Raw genomic sequence first — 26,054 nt, 5'->3', positions numbered from 1 at the left:
CTCTGATTGATCACTGTCTCTGTAAGCTCGTCAAAATAAAGAAAACATGGCAGTTTCATTTATCTAAAGTTCCATAAAGAATCCGATGAAGTAACATATACAGCATGATCCCCGGATCTTAATTAAGATATATATTATGAAAGCCCAATTGACTTCAATATCTACATTGTGATATTTAGTGTCTCTCTTTGAGTAAATAGATATACATTACAGAAACAGCAGGTTATAATGTTCAAATAACAAAACTTTTCCTTTGTTTGTTGTATACATATATCTGTTTCAAATGATTTTCGTCTATCTGATTAGTTTATATAAATGAATCCAATGTCAACAACCTCAAATGAACGTAATATTAATTAGATCCAATAAAATAACGTTTATAACTGGACCAGACAGATACAAATCCATACAGTTATTTGTGCATTATCCTGACACTTACTTTCAACGTTTGTGACCAGAGTTCTTCGTGTCAACTTGGAGATATCGACTGACAGTTTTCCTTAATTCGTATGATTAAATACTGCTGCACAAAATGAGTAGTATTAAGTCTTGTTCATTTCTGTACTGAAGAAGGTTGAACTTTTTTCAATATAAATCGACATTACATTGAAAATACAATATTTCAATGGCTAATTTTTATCGTCCTCATGTTGTTTAATGTAGCCTGGAATTTCTTTTATGAATATTTGATATTTGGAATCAAATATAAAAAACATATCCTGTATAGTTCTGTTTTAATGGTCCATTAACTTCTAGTTAGTCTTCAATCTTCTAAATTCTATTTGAAATACCTAGTAACGAAAACGAACAAAATTACCAAAAAGGCAAGAACGAAACAGAAGTAAAAAAATAAAACGACACTAGTCAAAGGAATAAAACCGCAAAATGCTATCAACAAGCGACATAAAACTACACAGTAAACAAAAAATTGAACAAAACCAACTCGACAAAAAACGAGATGAACTCATGTGGTCGTGCGGATATGCAGTTATAGTGGTATTCGCCGTTTGTATGAATGTCCTTTAACAGACCATCATCTGTAGCTTTATAAAATAAAATGTAACATTCAGACGATTAGGGAAGCGAATCAATTATCAGAGATATCACACAAAGAATTTCAGAGGACATTTTAAGACAGACACAATACACAAAACAACATTGAAAACAAAACATTAGAACTTTTGGAAAAATTATATGTTTCTTGGTAACATTTGAAAGCACTTTTCCGGATGCATAAACTATATGACTAAAAATGACCTAAAAGAATAGCAACATTCATCTTAGGTCAGCTTTGCTTAAGGGAGTTGGAATCTTTATTTGATAATATGGACTTCTGTTCATACCAAGATTAATGTCATGTGTTCCTTGACGTCAAATATATCACTGAATTGTTAATTATGTCTAGTCAAAGGCGCAACAAAAAACTTTCTCCAATTGAACAGATGCATGACAAATTTCATATAGTGACAACCATATTTTCAGATTGATTGAAATTTTCCTAACGTCCAGTTTCAAATATTTCATGGATATTCAAAAAAAAAGAGCAAATTAACAAGACATTCAATAGATGTATTCTGATAAGACGGTTGATCGGAATATAGGGCGGGTAATCTAGATTGCCAAACGGACGCCGAATTTTAGCTGAATTTAATGCCGGTGGCAAGAAGTTGCCATATTTCTATACTCCAGTGAACCTCCGGAGAAAATTTGACTGATATGTTAAAGAAATATAGTTTGTTGTACTGTGATACTTACATGATTGTTTGCTTGACCTTTTAAAAAGTTCTTATTAAACGGATCTGTGATCATACATTGATATATGCCAAATTTCTTAAATTTGAAGTAAAAGCGAGGTAAATATAAAAGAAAATATAATTATTCCAAGTTAAAAACCATAAATTGTATATCGAAATTGGACAGATACTAACATATAAGAAAAGATACAAAAGGCAAAGAGCACAATGATTTATATATAATACAAAAATATAGATAGATAATGCAAAGCAATTCAAAACTGTCGGTATACTTACGTACTCCGATAGGGTAAGTTTACAGATGATGTGGCACACATCGTGTAACATAAGATGCAAATTAAACTGTTGAATGAAAACAGTAAATTAAATTTTGAGGTATTGTTTAAGAGGTGTGTTCTGTTAATTTTCAGGCTTTAAACAGATGTTTGGTTTATATAAGAAGAGATACACAAGTGTGTCAAGACTAGATGATAGTTCTACAACTGTTGTGACAAGTTTATCGAGAGGAAGAGTATTTAAAGAGGAATCATCGTTCACCTTAAATGGTAAGGGTTGACAAATGGTAAAACAGTTTCCAGTAGTCAGCGCTTCTGTGTTGACTTAAATTATCATTAATATGGTGATAACTATAAATTCATATAATATGTTAATAAAACTTCGAATTTTTCGAAATACTAATGATTTTCTACCCAAGGAATAGTTTAGCTGTATATGGGAAACCTTTCGGAATTTCGGGTCCTCAAAGCTCTTAAACTTCGTTCTTTATTTGGCCTTTTTGAATTTTTTGATTTCAGCGTCTCTGATTTGTCTTTTGTAGAAGAAACGTGCGTCTGGCGTACAAAATTTTAATCCTGGTATCATTTATGAGTTTATTTACAACATTAATTTAGTCTTTTTGAACAAAGTTCAATGTACAAATCGAAATAGGAAATATTCCACCATTAAAACAAACAAATTCGTTTATTAGAAGCATACCAGGATCAATCGATAGTCTTTATCTTGATCTTTTTCCCTTATTGTAACTGAATAATATAGATACATGGAACCCTGCTGCAGTAACTTATGATGAAATAAATTACGACAACAGTAGCAGGATTACCGATGTTGAAATCTCATAAATCGATTAGGAAAAGACAAATCAAAGTTACAAAAAGTAACTGAGGGAATCGCATGGAATCCAAAAAGAAACGTGACCGGTTGCGACGACAGGGTAAATTGGTGATTTTTTACACTAATGTACACTTTTTATGACGAACATTTCATAGTAATGGACTCATTGCTTGCAACATGAATGCGACTTTGGGTATTTTTTTTTATATGAACACCACTCAAAGTACTTAAAGAGTGTTAACTATTTTAAATCCAGTTTAGGAATAGACGTTTTGTTAGATGAAAGACAATAATTCTTGCATACAAAAGTAAAACAAAAACAACACAAAACCTATTAGTATGTTCTTCGCTATGCCAAAAACAAATATTTGGACAAAATATTATACACATTCAGATGACAACAGTAAATAAGTAATCGGTAGCGTCTTCGTTACATACGCAATAAAAAAACATTTCACGAATTCATGTTATTGCACGAATTCATCTTTGGAGGTGAATTTTTGATTGGCCTACTTACTGAATGAACTTATCGTAGATGGTACAATTGTTTTCTGATAAGATATATATATTTATACATATATATATTGTTTTCTGTTTGGCTTTCAGAAGAAGAGATAGATACATTAAAAATCTAAGGATACTTAACATGGTATTGTAACATACACAATTGTAACACACTTGATGAATTCATGTTATTGTTCGTATTTATCTTAAGAGGTGAACTTTTTTGAATAATCTAGTTACTGAATTAACTAATCGCAGATGGTAAAATTGTTTTCCTATAAGTTATATGAATTAACAATGTTCTTTGTTTGGCTTACAGAAGAAGAGACCCATACATAAGAAAATCAAAGGCTTAATTTATTCAATAATACGGTATTGTTAACAATCAAACATTGTTATCTGGACAGCCAAAAGCTTCCCTTTGTTATATCACAATTGAGATTAGTAATTTATCATTCTGGATGTCATTTGCAGCTGTTGCAATTCTCCTTAGTATTTTATCTGTCATGTTTTACATTTTAAGGAATGTTCAGTGATAATGTTTACCTAATTTGATTTTATTCAGGAAAGACACGTGATGCTTGGAACGGGTCAGCTCAGGCATGCAGTAAGATGGCTATTTACGAGGAATTGAACAATTTAGTGTGTAGTTCATCGGACAATGGCATGTAAAAGAAGAATAGATAATTCATTTTCAGGATTTACTTTATTTCCTATAAAATGCTTGTTACATTCCATATACATGAGGGTTTGGATGGGGGTCCTACATTTCTGCAGTCTTTTATTTTTTACGCTTTTTTTCTATATTTTTATTTTGCCCAATATTCTCTATTCTCGTTTCTATTCTAAAACCCTGTTATTTTTTCTACTCTATATTTTGTTGGACTATTGTTCCCTATTTTTGTTTTTTAGCCCTTTATTCCATATGTTTTGCAAATTAATCTCCATTTTGTAAACCTCATCCAGACCCTCATACACCTATGATGTAAATCATGCTACTTTATAGTTTTATTTTTCATAACTTTGATAATTCTAATTTTGAAACTAAAAAATCATGAAAGCTTTCTTCTAATTAGTTATCAAAGGTACCAGGATTATAATTTAATACGCCAGACGCGTTGCAATTGTTAAGCCTTAATTTCAATATAAGGCTGCAGTGAAAAGAACTATTTTCTTAGATTATCACACCTAAGGTAAATTAGTGACGATGTGATTGTTTAACGCCGTCATGTGGAGACCCCAATGAATTCAAAGAGGGTCAGTATATTTCATAGGGGTATCATAATGTCACGTCTTCTATAACTGTTATTGTGTTTGATTGCTTATTTTCAACATTTTATACAAAAGTTGTCAGGAAAAGTCCCCTGTGCGATAAATTCGTTATATGATTTGCTACTGACACTCAATGAATCCGCAGGGGGTCAGTAGCAAACAGCTTCAAATACGCACAAGGCTGCCTTGTGAAGAATAAATCTGTTATCGTTTTTGTTCTTTTTAAGGTAGGAATACATATAATATCGATTCATATGTTAGACTTAGAATCTAGTATTGCAATTAATCTGGTGCGATATTTTTGAAATTGAGTTATTTCTAATTTAATACGCAAAGCTTGCGTAACTTTTATTTTAATTAGTTAAAATTTAACACTCCAAAAATCTACAGAATGAATATGTTTTACCGTTTTAGAAGGTCATACTTGATCATATTTTGCAAGGGTCATTCTTCCTAATAAAAAAGTGTCTTTTTGAGGCGTCATGAGTCAAGGACACTTTTCTGTGACGTCACAATGGCAAACCCATAATTTATGACGAAAGAAAGGTAGAAAACAGGCTGACTTAAAATTGACTTAAGATGTAATCAACCAGTCAAGAAAAAGTATCAATAAAACGCTAAGAATATAAGAAATTGATATTTACAATAATTTATCATTACATGTTCAAATGTTCTTCAAATAAAAAAAGTTGATAAAATAAACGAACAAGTTCCTAGACGTGTGAATACATTTGCATTAATATTTCCTTAAAAACAAAATGTATTACCACCCACATTTTTGTCCAATCGATCTGTCATATCAATATTACAACGTCTCTCATTTTTAAACAACAAGGACTATCGCGATATGTTTTAGGAGACCTGTCTGTGATGGTTCACTTAAAAAATAATTCTTAAAAGTACAAACATGCCTCTTCGGAATAACACAGTCTTCGTCATGTTTTAATTTGGTACAACTTGTACAATGTCAGACTGTACTTAATAAACACTTATACGAAATATATACTAATAACGATACAAAGATTTGATGCAATTTGTAAACATAAAAACATTAACTATGTATATGAATCCATATGAATTAAAGCATTTGTGCTATTTTAGAATTATGACATCTGTTTTGATAGTTTGAAAAACTGAATAAATCGATTTTCAGCATTTTTTTGTAAAATTATCAATTCTATATTAAAAAACAAAATAAAACACCAACTATAAACAAATTTAAAGTTAGAAATAAAAGTCATCTTTCAATTTTCTAACTAAAACATTTCGTACGCATATTTTTTGATAAAATTATCTGGCATTAATAACTAGAACACAATATGGTCTTGTTTTGAGGTACAAAGCGTGAGCTGGATAGGGAAAACAGATTCCATTAGAAACTTCTCTATGAACTAGTATATATATCAAACCGAAAGGAATAGTCAACGGGGTTACCAGAACCAGAATAGGAAAATATCTAATATTCATAGAATCGTCTAACAATCATGTATCAGTTAATAGAAAAAAAACCTATAAAACCAACTGAAGTAATATAGTAAGTTGTATCAGAGGTCCCCAAAGGTACAATTGTTATGATTGTAAACACAAACTTATATGTTGTTCAAAACCAATTCATTTATATAGATAATTACTTCAACTGATCCTTGCAACCTTTTTATTTTTACAATGTAAATATTGTTCTTTTCATATGTTTAAAATGTTGTGCTGATTTTTACATGAGACCCTTTCCTATGTACTGGATCTTTACAATTGTGAATTAATAAAGTATATTTATTGTTTCCTTACTATTATCATTTTGATAGAGTCTTTTTTACATTTCAAGTTTATGTTGTAGTCATCATTCTAAATGAACCAATTCCTATGTTCGTAAATAGGTGAAATGAAACGTAGCCGCCATTCTGGTTTTTGTTCAGGGCTTTAGGTTTACTTATCTATACTGTTGATAATCGTTGATCTTCTTTAGCCTTCTCTCAGATAGTCCGTCTTTTGTGATTGATAAATCAGTGCCATATTTTTGTGGATTTCGTGGGATGAAAGAACGATTTGTAACAATGACGTATTAATTAACATTTTCAATTTTCCATTTTAATTTTGGTTGCGAAATGCTGTCAATCACTTTGTTAGCAATTTTTTCAGTAACTTGCTATTGTGAAACTGTGATAACCTGTAAATCACTAAAGATCTTATCCTTTTAGAATGGTTCTTTAAGGTAGCACTACAGTCAGACTTTTTTTACTCCAACCAACAGTCTTTAAAGGTTTATTTCTCCTAAACTACTCAATGATTTTTTAAAATCTTTAGCTCATTTCAAAGCTGAATATTTTTCTATCTTCATCTATAGATACAGATATTTTTGGTATGATACATTAGAAATGTAGCTCATATACTGCCAAAAACGTGCTCTTCCGAAATAGCACATTCAGGTCAAATGGTAGTAAAAATTTGTTTCCCCACCTTAGTAGCAATATACCAACTGCACCTGCATATGGATATACATTTCCCAACTCATTCGGTATTCAAGAGCTTGCAGGTGTTATCCAGACTTTATAAAACGCCACCAGTGTCTAAGCAGAATGTTGATGAACCAGGGTTATGTCAAAGAACGTCTCGTCCTTTTTCTAGAAAAAAAGTTCACCGGAAGATATCAAGACCTTGTTGATAAATATTCCGTATCAACTTCACAAATAGTACATAATGGTCTTGAAGCATAGATTCTAGGTACTGACGTTGTTTATCATCTTAATTACGTGTTAAAGTGTTCTGTTATTTGTCTTTGTAAATTATTAACCTTTACTCTCTAGTTCATTTTTGGTAATATCCTTTTGGCGTGTCTAGGTACTTATGCATCCGCCAATGTGTTGTTATGCTGTGGTCATTTTTTGTGTTCTTGTCTTTCATTTTTGCTTCTGTGCTATGTCTATATGCCATTTTGTTTTTCTTGGTTGACATATTTGTTTGTTTTTATAGTGATTAAGGTTTTAACACAATGTTGACTGCTGTATCCTTATTTTTGACATTTTTACCTGTTGTGTCTGTTTGTTTTGTTCACACATTGTTGAGAGGTCAAGCTAGCTATAAACCAGGTTTAATCCACCATTTTCTACATAAGGAAATGCCTGTACCAAGTCAGGAGTATGACAGTTGTTTTCCATTCGTTTGATGTGTTTGAGCTTTTGATTTTAGCATTTTAAAAAGGACTTTCCGATTTAAATTTTCCTTGGAGTTCTGTATTTTTGTTATTTTACTTTTTCATCCCTCTAATTGACCATACACAAGCTACAAAATGTTGTCTCAGATTTTTGATAAATGCCTCCAGATAGAATATATATTGATTAACTGCTGGGTGCCGTACCTCCATTCACCTTTCATCTTTGGAGACCTATAGATTCATTCAGATACAAATTAAAAATCGCCTTTATAGCAGTATATTTGTGTTAGAGTTACAAAAATGTCGTGATGCAAGTTATTGCAAGGACATATGCATTACTTTAATTTTGAATCATAATAAGTCAATTAAAGTTTGCATTTTCTAATGTTTATCATAGTATCAAACTGGTTGCAATGCCAACAGATAAATCCAACATTCCTCTTTGGGGATTTGAAAAGGGGAATCAAGTAAGACGACAGTAGTGTCCAAATCTCGTAAATCGATTAGGAAAGACAAATCAAGGTAACAAACAAAACCTAAGGGATCGCATGAACTCTAAAAGAAGCGAGACTCATTGTGTCGAAAGGGTAGGCGTCTTCTGCTATGCATCACCCGCCCTGCGAATTTTCACTCAGTCTAAATATCATGTTTCAGTTACAAAGTTGTAATGATTAATCGAGGTACATATTCCTAGAGAAGCATGAAAAGAGAATGGTGTATCATTTATCTGCTAAATAATGAATGTCTTACGATTTGGGTTAGTATGTTAAACGTTTGATAAAGACATAGACACTTAACAAATCATTTGCCTGTACTAAATACTTACTAAACATTTTAATACACAAGATCTTAGTAGTGCGTTTTAATTTTTTTTTATTCCGATCCTCACTGATGAGTATTTTATAGACGAAACGCTCGTCTGGCGTACAAAATTATAAGCTTGGTATTTTGATTATTTTTTTTGACAACCACTAGGTCAATGCCACTGTTTTTGGAGGTTTCCGCCTCCAGGGTTTAACAAACCCATTATCCAGCACTTCTGAATTATCATTGATATTTCCATATTTATAAATTTACTGTTTACAAAACTTTGAATTGTTCAAAATATTAAGGATTTTCCTCCTAGGGAATAGATTCCCTTATATGTATTTGGCAAGACCTTTCGGAATTTTTGGTCCTCAATGCTCTTAAACTTCTTATTTCTTTGGCCTTTTAAGGTATTGTTTTTATTTGAGCGTCACTGATAAGGAGTAATTAAAATGGTTATATACCTAACTAAATCTCTAAATTGTATGACAGTTGTATATAGTTCGTTATCTTGACACAAGTTGGTGAGCAACCAAACAGTCATAATAGGTTAATGTGACAATAAACTAATCAAAGATAGCAGGATTAAAATTGGGTGCGCCTAACTCTCGTTCCGTCTACAAAAGACTCATCAGTGACGCTCAACTCAAAAAGTTAAAAGATCAAATTAATTACGAAGTTGAAGAGCATTGAGGATCCAAAATATCCGATTGCAAAATAAAGCTTAGGTAATCTTACATCACTGGGTCGATACCTCTGCTGGTGCACTATCAGTCCCCGAGGGTATCATCAGCTCAGTAGTCAGTACTTCGGTACTGACATGATTTATAACAAACCTTTCTAAAATTACCCGTTGTTAAATTTTGAAATTATAAAGAAACTAAGGTTTCAACTCCCTCAGGCAAAGTTAGATAAATTTGGCTATTTGTTTAAGGTATTTTTGTCATATAGCTCTTCTTATACATCCCTCGGATTTCAAATGTTTGGCTTTGAGCGTTCCTGATGAAGGTAAATCCAGAAAAGCGCTTCGGACGCATGACATTATTAAACGTGTTTTTTTCAATTTGTTTCTATGATTGGGATACAGCAGCCAAAACTGTGTAAACATGCATCACAAACATACAAACAACTGATTAAAAATTCAAACAAACATTAAAATAAATCTAAATAAAGGCAACAGTAGTATACCGCTGTTCAACATGTCATTAATCGATTTAACTTAAACAAATTCGGGTCACAAACCAAAGCCGAGGAAAACATATCAACTATAAGAGGAAAACAACGGAACAACATAAACAGTGAACTGCTACAAAAACAAACGCCAACATACATAGAAACGATCTTTTTGATAACAACTGCCATATTCCTGACTTGGTACAGGAAATTTTAAGAAAAAAAATTGTGGGTTGAACCTGGTTTCGTGGCTAGCCAAACCTCCCGCTTATATGGCAATGTTAAAAATACAGCTAAATTACAACATTACGTGACAGGAATACATTACAACTAAACGCAAGAACACTCAGGACAGAGACAAACATGAAATTCCCCATTTCCATTCTCAATTTTATAAATCAATAATAAAACAATACATTACGACATGTAAACCACAGAAAAACAACGGACACCTCTCATTAACACCACAATAGAATTATGAACTGTGCGTCACACGAATGTATCAAAGCCACAAAAAGTGACGTCACAGGTAAATTTCTAAAAATAAAATATAAAATTGGGATTATGGTTGTAATGGTGCTATTTTATGTATTTTCTAACCATTACAAGAATATTGATATAGAATTGTGTTAGTAATGGTATAATTATTTGTATTTTCTAACCATGTCGGTTTTTACTTTTAAATCAAAACTGTAAAAACTAATTAATCCTGTGCATATAGTAGCTGAAAACTAAAAATCATATAAATGAACTAGCTGATTAATTATCTTAACTTTTACATACATGTATAAAATAAAAATAGAATTCAAAACACAAACGATAAGACATAACACAATATCCAGAATTACAAACGAAACATCGCAACTAAATACATAAATGTTGGATGTATAAATACCGAGCCACGTCTAATAGCAATGCGAATTCACACTCGGGGAAAACAGTAATATTCGGGAATAGGTCACGCTTGGTACTTAGCAGATCAGACGACGTAGATGATAAACCACAATCGAAGACGTGGTAAAAATGTCGTTAGTTAGTTTAGACACAGACACATCGTATAGATCAATCAATTTGTGATGATGTCCGTAAAATTTACAGGGTGTCATTTTTAATCTTTCCTCCTCATAACTCTGTTTGAGCAGTTTCTGCGTAAGGAGCACAACAAAGACGCCAACAAAATGATTTTGTAGTTGATAGTACAAACAGTATATAGTATATACTTTATCGATAATGTACAAATTACTTATCGTAGCATAAAAATGAATTACCAACAAATTACCCATTACATTTTTCTGGAAGTTTAAGTTAATTTCAATTAGAATCTGAAAAATTAAGTTCAAAATTGCATATCGTTATTGAAAGAAAACTCAATGACGTCAACAGATTTTAAAATGTAAAGGAATCTGTATCTTTTAAAATTAAATAGACGTAATTAAATTGTAATCGAAATAGTTAGAAAATGAGATATTTGTAAAATTATAAATGATAACTTATTAAACTATTTTTTTTTTACATGTGAATAGTTATATTTTATGAAAACTCCGTTTCAATAGTTCAGTTTCAAAACTTTCAACGTTATATGCATATTGATTGAAATAATGACACTTTTACGAATAATATGGATACTAATATTTACCGACCATTCATGTCAATAAAAAATCATTTCTAGAGTAACATGTTTTTGACAAGAAAGACTTCTTTGAGTTGTCCAATCTCGTGCAATCTAAAAATCATCAGGAAGATTTGTATTCTTTGTTTTTTATTTATCTGAATATTTTATCTAAGAATTTTTTACAATAACCAGCAAATTACCCATTCAAATTTTTAAGTTACTTCCTATCAGAATCTGAAAACTTGAGTTAAAAAATACCTTTTGAAATTTAAAAGGAAACTTATTGACGTCACAGACTTTAAAAAATTAAAAGGAATCTGTATCTTTTAAATTCAAATATACATAATTGAATTGTTTTCGAAATAGCTAAATGAGATATTTGTCAAATTATAAAGATAACTTATTAAACTATTTTTTTCACATATTAAAAGTTATATATTTCATTTAGAGTCCCCTTTCAATAGTTTGGTTTCAAAACTATAAGCGATATAAGCTTATTTATTAAAATAATGACACAATAACGAATAATATGGATAGTAATATTTACTGACCTTTCATATCAATAAAAATTCTTTTTTAGAGTAACATGTTTTTTTTTTTTAAAGAAAGACTTCTTAGAGTGTAAAATGTGAAATTATTGAGGAAGTTTCTTATTCTTGTTTTTGCTTATCTGAGTATTTTATCTTACGAATTTTTGCGTGAAACCCCATGAGGGTCAAATTTTACGGTCGCCATCACGAGTTGGTTGACCGTTATGGAATAACCGTTTCACAGATGATATCGGATATGTTCCTTATGTCGTAACTACAATACCCTTCCCTTTTCACGAATGTGACTTACCGAATTAGACTATTTACCGGATTTGTAATAACATAAGCAACACGACGGGTGCCACATGTGGAGCAGGATCTGCTTACCCCTCCGGAGCACCTGAGATCACCCCCAGTTTTTGGTGGGGTTCGTGTTGCTTAGTCTTTAGTTTTCTATGTTGTGTCATCTGTACTATTATTTGTCTGTTTGTCTTTTTATTTTTGGCCATGGCGTTGTCAGTTTGTTTTCGATCTATGAGTTTGACTCTCCCTCTGGTATCTTTCGTCCCTCTTTTATATATTGGCAAGTTTTGGATGTGTCTATGGGCCACTCGATATCTCTCGGCCGGAAGTCGGAATTAAATTCTCGGAACGTCTCGAAAGTTTTCGATCATTTAAACAGTTAGTTATCTACGTCTTTGATATTTAAATATAAGAACCTTTTTGCCTTTTCACAAAACATATGTGTTTTTAATAATGTGAATGTTTATAAGCGCTTTGATGTGAAAGTTTCTAAGCAAGTATTATGACAACGCAATTATATTTGTTTTAAAACGACCCCTGTACACTGTGTGTATCTAGGTCAATTATAGGTGGTACTGTGCATTGTCATGATAACATGTAAACTAATTATGTCTGAAGATTTAACCACGTGTGTATTTTCATCATAGACTAAGGAGAAAACATTCTGGTTTAAATGTGTATATTAGATCGGAAAACAGAAAGATAATATTATTATCAAAAGTATTCAATATTATTTATTCAATAGAAATCAAAGAAATATATACAAAATATATACTGTATTTATGTTTTTGTAGAAACTAAATATTAAATTGAAGTCAGAATATTTTCAGAGTTGCAATTAAGAAATAAGTATTTATATGACAAGATCCTCAGCTTTGGTATTTTGAAATATTCATTTGTAAATGAAACATGCATAATAATTAAATCTGAATAAATCCTTGCATCATACAAAAACAAAATGTTGATAAACAATAATAATTATATTTCTACGTTAATTATTTCCTACCGTTTTAGTAAGGTTTTACAAGTAATTGTTATTTATTTTTTTGTATAGTAATATATCCATAAAACGGAAAGTAAGATAAATTATTTAAATATTTAAATTTTAAAAGGTCGTGAATAAAAATACTTGTGTGTTTTCAATTCGAAAAGATTTAAATCCTTGCAGCTCACAAAAAAACGTAATAATAATTTACAATAATCATAACAAAATTTAATTAGGTACTATCATAATGTTAATTTTTTGTACTGTTTTAGTATGGATTTATAAGTCTTTGCTCATATTTTGTATAGTAATCTTTTCATATAGTGGAATGGTAGAATTTAAAAATAGATTCATTTGATAAAATAAATAAAATGTCCGTCCGTAAATACTTGACGTTTGTGTTTATTGATATTACATAAAATTTCGGAAAAAAATTATTTACAAGAACGTAAACTATGTTTATTATAAAATTTCAATTCTATTTTTGTTTGTTTGTTTTAATAGTTTAACCTTATAATATCTACATATGTGTACTATGGTACGGTTTTGAAAATTGTATTCACTGTGTTGCTCAACTATCCTACACGTCTTGATTCATTCACATTATAGATCACATTTCAAACACACACTATCGGTTTGCGTTTTCAAAAATTCCAATAATACTAATATCATTCCTGAATGCGCATTTTCGTTTTTCTTATCTAAATTTAAGACACGGCTGTAAGAGATTGACATGTGACTTTCATGCACGGTCATCATTACTTACGGTATTCTGACCTCTAGCTGTTTTTCTTTTGTTCCTTTTTTGAGTCACTGTCCTATAATAAACTTTGACCTTTTCGAAAAGCTAAGGATTGTCTACCCAAGGAATAGATTCCTTAACTTTGTAATTTTTTTGGCCTTTTAACTTTTTTCGTTTGAGTGTCACTGATGCTTTTTTGTAGTCTGGCGTCTGGCGAACATCATTTTAATTCTGGTATCTTTTTATATCTACATACCTTTTTATATAAATTGGTTATTTTGAGGATATGTACAGGTATTCATAAAATGTCTGAATTAAGATATTCTTCGGCAAAACCAAGTTTCCCTGTAGAATATTTGAATTGATTTAAGTAAAATCAGGAAATCCTTAAAATTTAAGATGTTTTATAAGACCAAAAAAGTATCTTTATACGATGTCCCAATTAGTTGCATGCCACAGGTTTCATTGCACATGGAAATTGTACTTTAGATTTATCTATACAATTAACATCTACCATGAATACAGACAGCTTCAATAACGAGTTGAGAACATGAAGGTCCATGCAGGAAGCAAAATATAAAGATATGATAGATAAAATAAATGCATGCAGAATTCCAGATTATAAAGCAAACTGAGTGCATAAATTTATATTGCGATTGGTTTGTGCAATTTGCATAAGTCATCCGGTTTGTAGAAATTTGGATTTGCAAAAGGGTTATCATCGGGAAAATTATGTACATTCCCAAGTACTAAATAAAATAGTCTAGCTTTAAAATGTATATTCAAATAGTAGATGTAAATATACACTTTTAACTGACTTCTTCTAATCACATTCAAATATTTCAATTCAAAAGCAAACACAAATTCAGCAACAATCTTTTGGTGACCCGGTAGTCAGCGGTCTTAGGTTCACGCATTGTTTTTCTTTTTTTTAAAGAAAGCAACTTTGTTTAAACTTTCAGTACAAAAAGAGTATTTATCCTGGAAGTATTTAACCAGATGTGCTGATTTATCGTAGCATAACAATGAATAACCAGCAAATTACCCATCACATTTTTCTGGAAGATTAAGTTAATTTCAATTAAAATCTGCAAACTTTAGTTCAAAATTATCTTTCGTAATTAAAAGGAAACTCGTTGACGTCAATTTTCATTTATTCGGATATAAAATGATCGGTGGCGACGGAGAATTTCCGACAGAATCAGTCACTCATCAGGATTGAATCTGAATAGTCATCATTAGCTTTTAAACTAATTGCATTTTCAACTTGTTCATTTTCTGTTTCCTGCAAGCATGTGGCAGATAGTTCACATACCTAAACGAGAGCAACTTTAGAGATAAATACTTATAATGTATACCGTGTAATTATTTGAATTAATCAATATTAAAAACTGTTATATATAAAGCTTATCAGAGCAACAAGAAATTAAAGAATTAACTCGAACAAAAAAGTAAAAAAATTAAAAAAACACAAATATATGCACAATTAAAATAAACTTCATATCCATGTTATTAAAAGAAAAAATAAGGTAACCAATTTAATTTTGAGTCTTAAATCTCTTAACAGTCTAAGTGTAAATAATAGTTTTCTTTTTTATGTATCTAACTGTGCACGAATGATAAATAATTCAAGTTATTAAAATTCACCAAGATTGATACTAATCACTCAAAGGTCTATAATATGCATTTAAAAGTCACCTGATTTTTTTTCATTAATTGAGAACGAAATCAGCTTCCGAATTGTATATTTACAATGGTCTTCTGCTACAAATATGAATACATTAAAAATTTACAATATAAAAAGATTACTTTGCACTCCAAACTTACTGGTAATATCACATAATCCGAAAACAAATAAACGCATCAATCCTGACTTCTAGGATATCAAGGATGTTGGCAGGTTAAATAAATAAGAGACCCCTTAAATATTGCTCCTTTGTACAAAACGGAATGTCTTCTAGCGCTTTATAACTACGCAATATAATAATCTCAAAGAATACATTTCGAAAAAAAACCTGCACACATTAAAAGGGCTATAGAACATTTAATCTCGAAGCAGAAGAAGTAACGGTCACGAGAAAAACGTTATGCTGAAAGATATTTCCTGCAAAGATCGTTTGTCAAAATGGCGCTATAGTGTGGACAACTAAATATCATTACAAACTTTTCTACGATGTACGAACGGTTTTTTGGCAAAGGATTAGGAAAGTGGTATTCATTAAGTGTCACCGACGAACGGATATCAGTAGTCAGCACTTTGTATTGACATAAAATATTGTTGATCATTTATTTTCTGTAATTTAATGTAAGAGAAAACAAAGGATATAGGGTATCCATCAATAACAGCGAAAAACACACAAAAAGCAATGAAACAGCGCTTCAATTGCTGTTCTTCATTTTAAAGTAACAGTCAGGTCTTCAACATGGAGTCAAAAAAAAAACCAAAAAAACTGTCGCCTGACTCCCATTTAAAGACGCTCCCGGTTTGAGGGAAATTCTTTGCAAATGATTCTGATAGACTTTGTAAGGTGTTACACCACCAGATCGGAACCTGTCTAAAAAGAACATACTGGAAAGTAGTACATATTTTAAAAAAGATAGTTCCTACGCATATGTGTAAATATGAAACTATGTAGAATATATAACTGTGTATAAATTGTTGAAATATTCAAAACATTAACATAAAAAAGGAGATGTGGTATGATTGCCAATGAGGCAATGATCAACAAGACTTCAAATAAGTGGAAATTAGCAATTAAAGTCACCGTACGGTCTTCAACAATGAGAAAAAAAACATACCGTATAGTCGGCTATAAAAGGTCTAGACATGAAAAAATGTGAGAAATTCAAACGTGAAAACCAATGGCATTAATTAAATAATTTATTAAAAAACCAATAGGAGCGACATGACAACCTTTGAAATACAGGCTCCTGACTTGGGACAGGCACATACAGAATGTGGCGGGGTCAAACATGTTTGTGGGCGCTCAACCATACCCCAAACCTTGGACAGTTGTGTAACAGCACAACATAAGAAAAAACTGAAAAATCAATTGTAGTTGGCTTTATACAAAAATTAGTACGACGCAAAATACCCCCCCCCCCCCCCCCCCCCCTAAAAAAAACCCCTTAGTTTAAGATAAAACAGAAAAAACACCAATAGAAGAGTACTCGTAGTTACTGAAAGCTAGACCAAAGCCAATTACAATTATTAAATAAATCCTAGACTAAAGTATCAATCAGTACACATCCAACGTATTAAGTATAAAGACGCCATAAACAGTCTTCAGTAACGTATGACCTTGTGCAATGCTAAAGTATCAGCAAACAGTATCGACATGATGTTGGATCATAAGTCTAAGGTTTGTCTACTTCTAGGTATAGATTGCCATAGCCGTATTTGTCAATTGTTTTCCCGCGGAATTTTCAGTTTTAAATGGTCTTCAGGTTCATATATGATTTGGCCTTTCAACTATTTTGATTCGAATGCGTCTGGCCTATCAAATTATAAGTCTGGTATATTTGATCTTTTACATATTTAGTTGAACTTAGTGCAGTTCTTTCATATAAGTTCAACAACCAATCATAATCAAACAAAAACTTTCGAAATATACATTGACTGTTAACCATCGATGGCATGACCAGCCCAGGAGATCAGTATTTCTTAACTGGCACATATGGCATACAAATAGAGCTACATTTGGTTGAATTAATTGTAGATCTAAAAAATCATTTTAAATTAAAGAACATTTCTCCCTCAAGCAAAGCTCAGATTCCTGATGTGGGTTTTTGCTCTACTTTTTGGCATTTTTTATATCAGCTCTTCAATGTTTTATTAGGTTCAAAGGCTAGGATGAAAAATTTTGTTCTGCTTTTTTTTTTAATTTAAATCTCTATCCTGCTCCCTTAGACGTTTATATTCCCTTCTGAAACCCTTTTTGATTTGTTTCAAGTAAAATAAAAACAACCCTTAAAAAAACATATTGATTTGTTCAAAACATGATGAGGTATAAATGCCTTTATTACGTTGTAATACAGCGGTTCTAAATGCACAAGGAAGTATATAACAGTTGCACACACTCAAGCTTAAGGTCAATCATGTAGACAAAGGAAACAGCAAATTAACGTCTAGACCGACTCATTTAAGCGGTATCTAATATGAATCTAATTAAAAGTAAATCCATCGCAATGACATCTGAGGCTACCATTCCGAAAATGAACACACATGCTTAATGCGCTTGTCAATGCATATAATTCATAATAGCAATCACAACATCAATCAAAAGACCAATATCTCTCTCGCAGTGACATCTTAGCGTACCATTCGCAAAATGAACAGTAACAGCAAGTACTGATTGGTATTTTTAATTTTCATTCCAATCGGATTAGTCAAGACCTTTTCACCTGATTTTTACAGTTGACGTTTACGCTGAGCTGTTACACCACTGTCCAAGGTAAGGGGGTGTCTGACCCCCACAAACATGCTTAAAGTCGGACACATGCTCAATGCGCTTTTCAATGTCTATAATTCAATGGTTGTCGTTTTTTGCTGTCTGTTATATCTGCTTTTCGTTTACCGTTTTTAATTAATCAGGCCATTATTTTTTGTTCGTTTGAATTGTTTCAAATTTTATCATGTCGGGTCCTTTCAAAGCTGACTGTACGGTATGTGCTTTGCTCGTTATAATTGCTATGAGTTCTCTCCACCTAAGACCTTGTTGATAAAGGTTCCGTATCAACTTCACAAATAATACATGATGGTCTTGAAGTATAGATTCTAAGTACTGACGTTGTTTATCATCTGAATTGTGTGTTACGGTATTCTTTTATATGTCTTTGCAAATTATTAACCTTTACTGTTTAGTCTATTTTTGGTGATAACATTTCGGCGCGTCTAGGTACTTATACATCCCGCCATTGTGTTATTGTGCTATGGTAATTTTTTGTATTCTTGTTTTTCATTTTTGCTTATGTGCTTTGTCTATATGCCATTTTGTTTTTCTTTGTTGGCATATTTGTTTGTTTTTATAGTGGTTAAGATTATAACACAATGTTGACTGCTGTACCCCTATATTTGACATTTTTACCTATTATGACTGTTTGTTTTGTATACACATTGTTGTCAATATAATGGAATTTAATGCGACTTTCATACAAGTGAGAGGTTTAGCCAGATATAAAACCATTTTATACACAAGGAAATGCCTGTACCAAGTCAGATATATGACAGTTGTTTTCCATTCGTTTGATGTGTTTGATCTTTTGATTTTGCCTTTGATAAGGGACTTTCCAAGCAAAGGAATACATTTTTGCCGGGTGTTAAATTTATTAATAAATTAATAAATTATTTTGTCATAATAAATTAGCTATAATATAATAGATACCGACAAAATGTTGCAATCAGTAAATAAGACGTATCTTTAAATGTTCAAAAGAGGAAACAATTCTGCTCTTATAGCTTTTAGAGCCACTCTTGTTCGTGGGTGGAAATAATTGATGAAATGAAGGAAAATATTTCGCTGTATGGTAAATTTGATAGCTAAATCAATATCTGATTGTTTGAAACCATTCCCCGTGACATTGAACAAAACTTCGTGTTCCCCTCTGAACATCGGGACTTCCTCGTGCGACGTTACGCGCAGTTAATGTACAAACGTTTTCAAATTAGGATGGTAAAGTCATTGTCGTGTTAAAAAATTATTTCAGACTTAAAATCAAAACAAAAATAATAAGTAATTAACTTTTGATCGGTATCAATGTTTTAAATTATGTCGTGTTGGCGTTTGCTTTTGTTGTAGTTCAGTGTTACTGTTGTTCCGTTGTTTTCCATTGATAGTAGATGTGTTTCCCTCAATTCTAGTTTGTTACCAGGATTTGTTTTTGCTTAATCGAATTATGACTACTACTGTTGCCTTTATTAAGTTATGAAAAGCGGATCAGAAAAAAAGTATGTAAATTATTATTTTATGTTCAGGTACTTCGTAGCTAACAAAGTATAGGCAGTGGAATAAAACATTCATTTCCATTGGTTTATTGAGATAAATGTATGATGTCTATACCCTGTCAGATGAAGCACAGTCATCACCAAAGTCCTATTCCATAAACAATTTTGTTTCAGACTGACCACAGAATTTGAAAAGTTTATGGGGACTCAAGTCAGAAAGATTCCTGGTTTACATACAAGGAATGCATGAGTGGCAATCATCATCTGCGCCTCTTTTTTCAAAATTAAAAAGTTTAATTCTTATATTTAAAACGCGAGGCTTGCCGAGCTCTTTAAATATTTAAAATTTAACTGTTGAGAGTGGAGAACTATCGTAATACACGAGATGTAGTGGTGGAATCTGTTTCTCTTATTATTTTAAGACAATATCTAAACAAGTTTATCTATCTTCTTCAAAGATTTGCAGAAAGTTGTGTTTTGACGTCATCAGATATGGTCGCCTTTTTAATTTGACGTCTAAATAAGAAATTTAGAAGAAATCAAGAAAATCTGACGTCATAATTGAAATTTCGACCAATCATTTGCCGAGAACAAAGTTTTTCTTAGAGATGAAGAATACTTTTCTCCCACCGATTGAGACATGTGAAAATAGCATGAAAAGTTTCCTCATAAAGGAATCGAAGCATATTTACCAATCTCCGGTATATGTAAAAAAGGACAAAAGATATCAAGAGGACATTCAAAACTCACAAGTCAAAGAAAAGTTGACATCGCCATGTTTGTATTTCGTTCCGGCTGTCGTCGACATGAAGGGAAGTGAACCGCTCACCATGTCAATGCATCCAATGCCATGCAATCAAGTTTATTCTTTTTTCTGTCGTATCAGCCTTAGTGTTTATTTGAGATATATACTTAGAATTGAATGGAAGACAAATAGTCTTCATACTGACTTTGTGGTAAGTTTTCAGGTAAGTTCCATGGTGTTATTGGAGTAGTTACACACGAAAGAATAACATGACAAGTAAAATTCATATTTCAATATATAATGAGAGAAAACACCAACCGCTTTATTAACCTTGACGGAAACCTCTACGTTATAATTAGAGACAAATAACTTTCTGATTAAATATGATAAAAGCTCAACTTTTCCAATTTCTCTTTAAGGTCGTCTTTCAAAGGCAAAAATATGTTCATTATCTACTGATTAACCCATTGTCTGCAAGTTTTGTAAATAAAACAATATAACCTCTCTTCGAAATAGCTGTGTACAGAAAATGTTGTATGGCAATATTTACAGTTTACCGCTTTTGAAACCTTATTTTACAAAATGAATGTTGTCTCATATAAAATTTACGTCGAAATTTCGACTTCTTGAACTAAGGTTTGAACTCCCTCAGACAAGGTTGACCTTAGATGGATTTGGCTATTTTTTTTAGGTCCTTTTTGATTATATAGCTCTTCAACTGTTTAGGTTCTTATACATCCTTGACTTTCAAATATTCGGCTTTGAGCGTTTTGATGAAGGTAAATCCAGAAAAGCGCTTCGGTCGCATGAAATTTATAACGTATTGTTTTTCATTTTTTCTTGAGAGTAATAATCAAACTTCATCAAAATTTTGTTTTGAAACTCTCAAGATTGTATTTTATTGCTGATATTGGTAAAGTTTCAAAAGTAATAATTTCGACTTTCAAATATTTTTGTTTTGTAAATAAAAGTCAAATTCGAAATTGTGAATTTTATACTGTAACAATATCAGCTACATGTATCAAATACAATCTTCAGTCCGTAAAATGTTGGACTTTCCAAAATCATACGTGTATAACTAATAGATTTAAAATAAGTCCTGAATATCTGCTTTAGATCTTATTATTAACGAAAAAGGAGTCCCATAAAAAAAAAACGTATATTAGCATACAGTCTTAAGGTGTGACATGAGACATTTCAACGGACAGTTAGTTTATTTTACCCCAAATGTGACGGGAATAGAAAACTGGTCACTCTTAGTCTTCTTCCGACCTGCAGTAAAACCTTTGACCAATTGGGCGTCCGTTTAGCTGTACAGGATGTATAAATCAGTTGACTGTGGAATAGAAAACTGGTCACACCTGATCTTCCGACCGGCAGTAAAACCCTTGACCAATTAGGCGTCCGTTTAGCTGTGCTGGATGTATAATTCGCATCATATAGAAAGAATGCTGCTCTCTCTGCATGTTAAGAACCCTCGCAACAACTCTTTGAGGGGCCATTAGGTGGCTTGTTGCAAGGCAAAATTTCAATCCAATATACCCCAATTTTCCAGTGGCATTAAAAGTTTCCCCGACCTTCATTCCCGATGGGCCTCTAATACAGGTCATACCTATTGTATTAATTGATAATTTGTTCTTGCTCGTCCTGAACATGCACGAACCATTTGCCACTGGACGTTAAACAACCAAAAAACAAACAAAACACATTTTCCACAAGATTAAAACACTAATTGGTTTTACAGTATTTTACAATTTCACCGCTGATTGGTTTTAGTTTGGCAAGCCTTAAATGTTTTTGAAAGGTTTGAATCCGATGCAATACTAAGCGGATTTTTTCTTTTAATTGTTTATTTGTCGGAATGATTTATTTAAAACGACGACTCAATTAGTTCAGGGATGACTAAGAACCTAATGATGATTAAGACACACATTTTATTGCAAATAATTTCACTGTTGGGGACAGATGTATTCTAGAACATTATCTGACCTTATCTCTTGAAATCAATTCATTGTTTTCAAAACTTTGATTTTTCTTCAAAAGTCTATTAGTAGATTAATCAGGGCATTTAGATAAGGAATACATTTCCTCAACCAGTTGAGGACGTAGCTGTTTCATGTATTGAGGTTCCGGGTAATCTGTTACAGCTTGAATACGGTCTTTGAGAGGGCAAAAGCCATTCTTTAATAGTTCATGACAAAGAAAAATGCATTCTGGTTTGTAAACTGACACTTCTTTTGATATGACTTGAATCCCTCTGATCGAAAAGTTTACGAGCAGAGCAGTACGTCACCCATGTAACAGAGGCATATTCTAAATTCTAAACAATGGAGCAATTTGTCCATTCAAAGCTGACAATTATTCAGTTTTTAGACCCATCGGTAATCGCTGAAATTTGTATTTTTCGCACGTGTTGAAAGCCGTGTAACGTGATTCGGCTGATATTCCCACCTAATTGGAACGATTCGCTAGAGAGATCAATAGTTGTTATGAAATTGGGTATAATTTCATACATATATTCAGGTAATTCTTGTAAATTTTAAATTACGAAATCCTTCGTTTGTGTTTTAAGATGGCGAAAATTGCAGCAAAACCAAAAGTTTTGTTATTCCTTGTTGTCGGCAATGGCACTGTGTTTCTTTACTAAAACGATGGGGCACGTGATTTGCAATTCCTTAGATTTACTCACGGGTGTTCTGATTCCTTGTAATAATCCGTCCAATGGTTCACGTATGATTTCAATCTTGTATGGCTAAACCTATATGGGTTCTGATGAGTCGATACAGCGTTTGCGTTAACTGAATGGTGATTAAGACAACACTTTTATTTGAAATTATATCACCGTTGGGGACTGATGCACTCTAGAATATTATCGGACCTTATCTTTCAAAGCTGATATCTTAAAACAATTCATTGTTTTCAAAACGTTGACCCCCCAAGGGTGACTGGGGAATAGAAGTATGGTCACCATTGGTCTTCCTCCGACCGGCAGTAAAACCCGTGCTAAAGTGGGGCGTCCGTTTGGCTGTGCGGGATGTACAAATTTGCAGCCATGTCCGGTCAGAATGGGGACGTTAAATCCGATGCCTCGTGTAAAGAGAGTGCCACGCTCTTTGCACGTTAAAAACCCTTGCAACAACTCTTTGAGGGGTCCGTAGGTGACCTGTTGGAAGGCTAAATTTCTGTCCCTATCCAATTTACCCTCAGTTCCCGTGGCAGTCTAAATATCTCCGACCTTAACCCCTTAATCTATTACAGAACCTACCTATTGTATTTATTGTGAACTTGTTCTCGTCCTGAATATGCATGAAATATTTGCCACTGGACGTTAAGCAACCAACAATCAATCAATCAATCAAAACGTTGATTTTTCTTCAAAAGTCTATTAAGTGGATAAATTACGGCACTTAAGTTAGGAATAAATTTCTAAACTAGTAGAACATGCCAATAAGACAAAGTAGCTGTTTAATATTTTTTCGGTTCCGTGCCTCAATAGGGTCTTTGTAAAAGCGAAAACTATCCTTTCATAGTTCATGACATAGAAACATGCATTTCTGGATTGCAAAGCGACACTTCTTAATACCGGCGTCACATATCAGCGTATAGCACCGACGTACGCTGCCAATACGTTAGTACTTTTGGACGCATTCAACTTGTCAATCATATCTGTATCGTGTGCAAAACGAGCTCTATGCGTGTTTACGGTGTACGAGAAGCGTACATACGCGTTTATCGGGCGTTCAAGTAACGTATGTTGGCATATGTCTGGCGTATGTCTAACGTAGATGAAATGCACGCTACGAAGGTAAACGTCCCTTGAACGTATTTGAGACGCGTCCCAGGTCGTACCTGGGACGATTATCCGTGCTTTTGGCGTGTCTGGGGCATGTAATTATGGGGTGTTTCACTGAACTAGTACACATTTTTATTTAGGGGTCAGCTGAGGCCCACCTCCGGGTGCGAGATTTTCTCGCTGCATTGAAGACCCATAGGTGGCCTTCGGCTGTTTTCTGCTCTTTGGTCGGGTTGTTATCTCTTTGACATATTCCCCATTTCCAGTCTCAATATTATTGTTTGAACTACTTCTGGATACACATGGTATGTAAATTCATGGACATATGCCACTTTATAACTTTCAGAGCAAATTTCGTTGAATGTCAGAATACGTTTTTGATACGCCACAGGTGCGTTTTATACGTTCACGGAGCGCTGACACTACGCCAGGCGTATGTTACAAAGACGCCCCGCATACGTCCAAATAAAAGTTCAAGTAAATTCGAACGATCCTAAAGGCGTATACAACGTGCCCTAAACGTGTCTCAAACTTATCTGTAGCGTTTTCTTACGCGCTTGTAACGGGTATATTACGTGAGTTTAGCGAACAGGTATACGCTTGAAAAACGCTAGAGCTAGAGGAAAATTTTTATGCTGCATACAAATTTCCTGGAGTGAAAAAAAAGCGTTCACCAAGCGTATACCTTTGCATTTCGACGTACTTTTAACTCATGCAACGCGCGTCTAACGATTGCTTAGCGTTCCTGTTACGTGAACCTAACGTATACGGACTTCGTCAATTTTCTCTGGACGTGAGGTGCACGTCGGTCTATACGCCAATGTTAGACGCCGGCATAAGACCTACATTCAATGGATTTTGTGTTATTAAAATTTGCTGTCACAAGATTTTAGAAATTATTCGAATTTAAGTAATATATCTCCCTCATACAAAGCTCTTGATTCCTTACCCGGCTTTGGCTCTACATTTTTGTCCTTTTTGGTTTATAGCTCTTCATCTTTTTAATTAGCTTTGGATTTTCAAATATTTTGGCCTCGATCATCAGTAAAGAGACTTTGATTGTCGAAATGTGCAGAAAAATTGGTACCTCTTTTGTTATTATTTACACCCTGCTGATCGCAATAAGTCTTTCGTTCAAGTCGTCTTAGTGTTTTAAAATTGTTCCCGAGCAGAGCAACGTCATCCAAGTAACGGAGGCATGTTCTAAATTTTAAACCATGGAGCTATTTGCCCATTAAAAGTTAAAAAGTATTTTGGGCAGTTTTCAGACCCATCGGTATTCGCTGAAATTTGTATGTGCCGAAGCACGTGTTTAAAGCCGTGTAACAAGTTGAATGGTGTGATATTCCTATTTGGAAAAATCCGCTGGAGAGATCAATGGATGTTAAATTTGGTACCATTACATAGATTCAGTTAATTGCTTCAAATTTGGAATGACGTATTTGAATTCCTCCGAGTATGTACTTCGTCACTAAAACGACGGGGCTCGTATTTGGCAATTCATCTGATTCACTCACGGGTGTGATGATACCTTGTAATAATTCTGGTTGTTCCCGTAATGTTTCACGTTTGTATTTGTATCCTGTATAGGTTCTGCTGTTTCAATACAGCATATGCTTAAAGATTTATTTT

General features: G+C 32.7%; 1 protein-coding gene across 1 annotated transcript in view; it reads left to right on the top strand.

Annotated features, from left to right (window-relative positions):
* Positions 1-6,418, top strand: part of LOC127708420 (QRFP-like peptide receptor) — a 70,028-nt gene extending 63,610 nt beyond the window's left edge. Inside the window, exons 5-6 of the mRNA XM_052213291.1 lie at positions 2,165-2,299; positions 3,934-6,418. Of these exons, the coding sequence (XP_052069251.1) occupies positions 2,165-2,299; positions 3,934-4,040 (242 nt within the window). The 3' untranslated portion in view covers positions 4,041-6,418. The remainder of the gene's footprint in view (positions 1-2,164; positions 2,300-3,933) is intronic.
* Positions 6,419-26,054: the final 19,636 nt, after the last annotated feature.

Source organism: Mytilus californianus, unplaced genomic scaffold (assembly GCF_021869535.1).
Source record: "Mytilus californianus isolate M0D057914Y unplaced genomic scaffold, xbMytCali1.0.p SCAF_7, whole genome shotgun sequence".
NCBI lineage: Eukaryota > Metazoa > Mollusca > Bivalvia > Mytilida > Mytilidae > Mytilus > Mytilus californianus.
The sequence above is the reverse complement of the archived record's forward strand: the minus strand, read 5'-3'. Positions and strand labels throughout refer to the sequence as shown.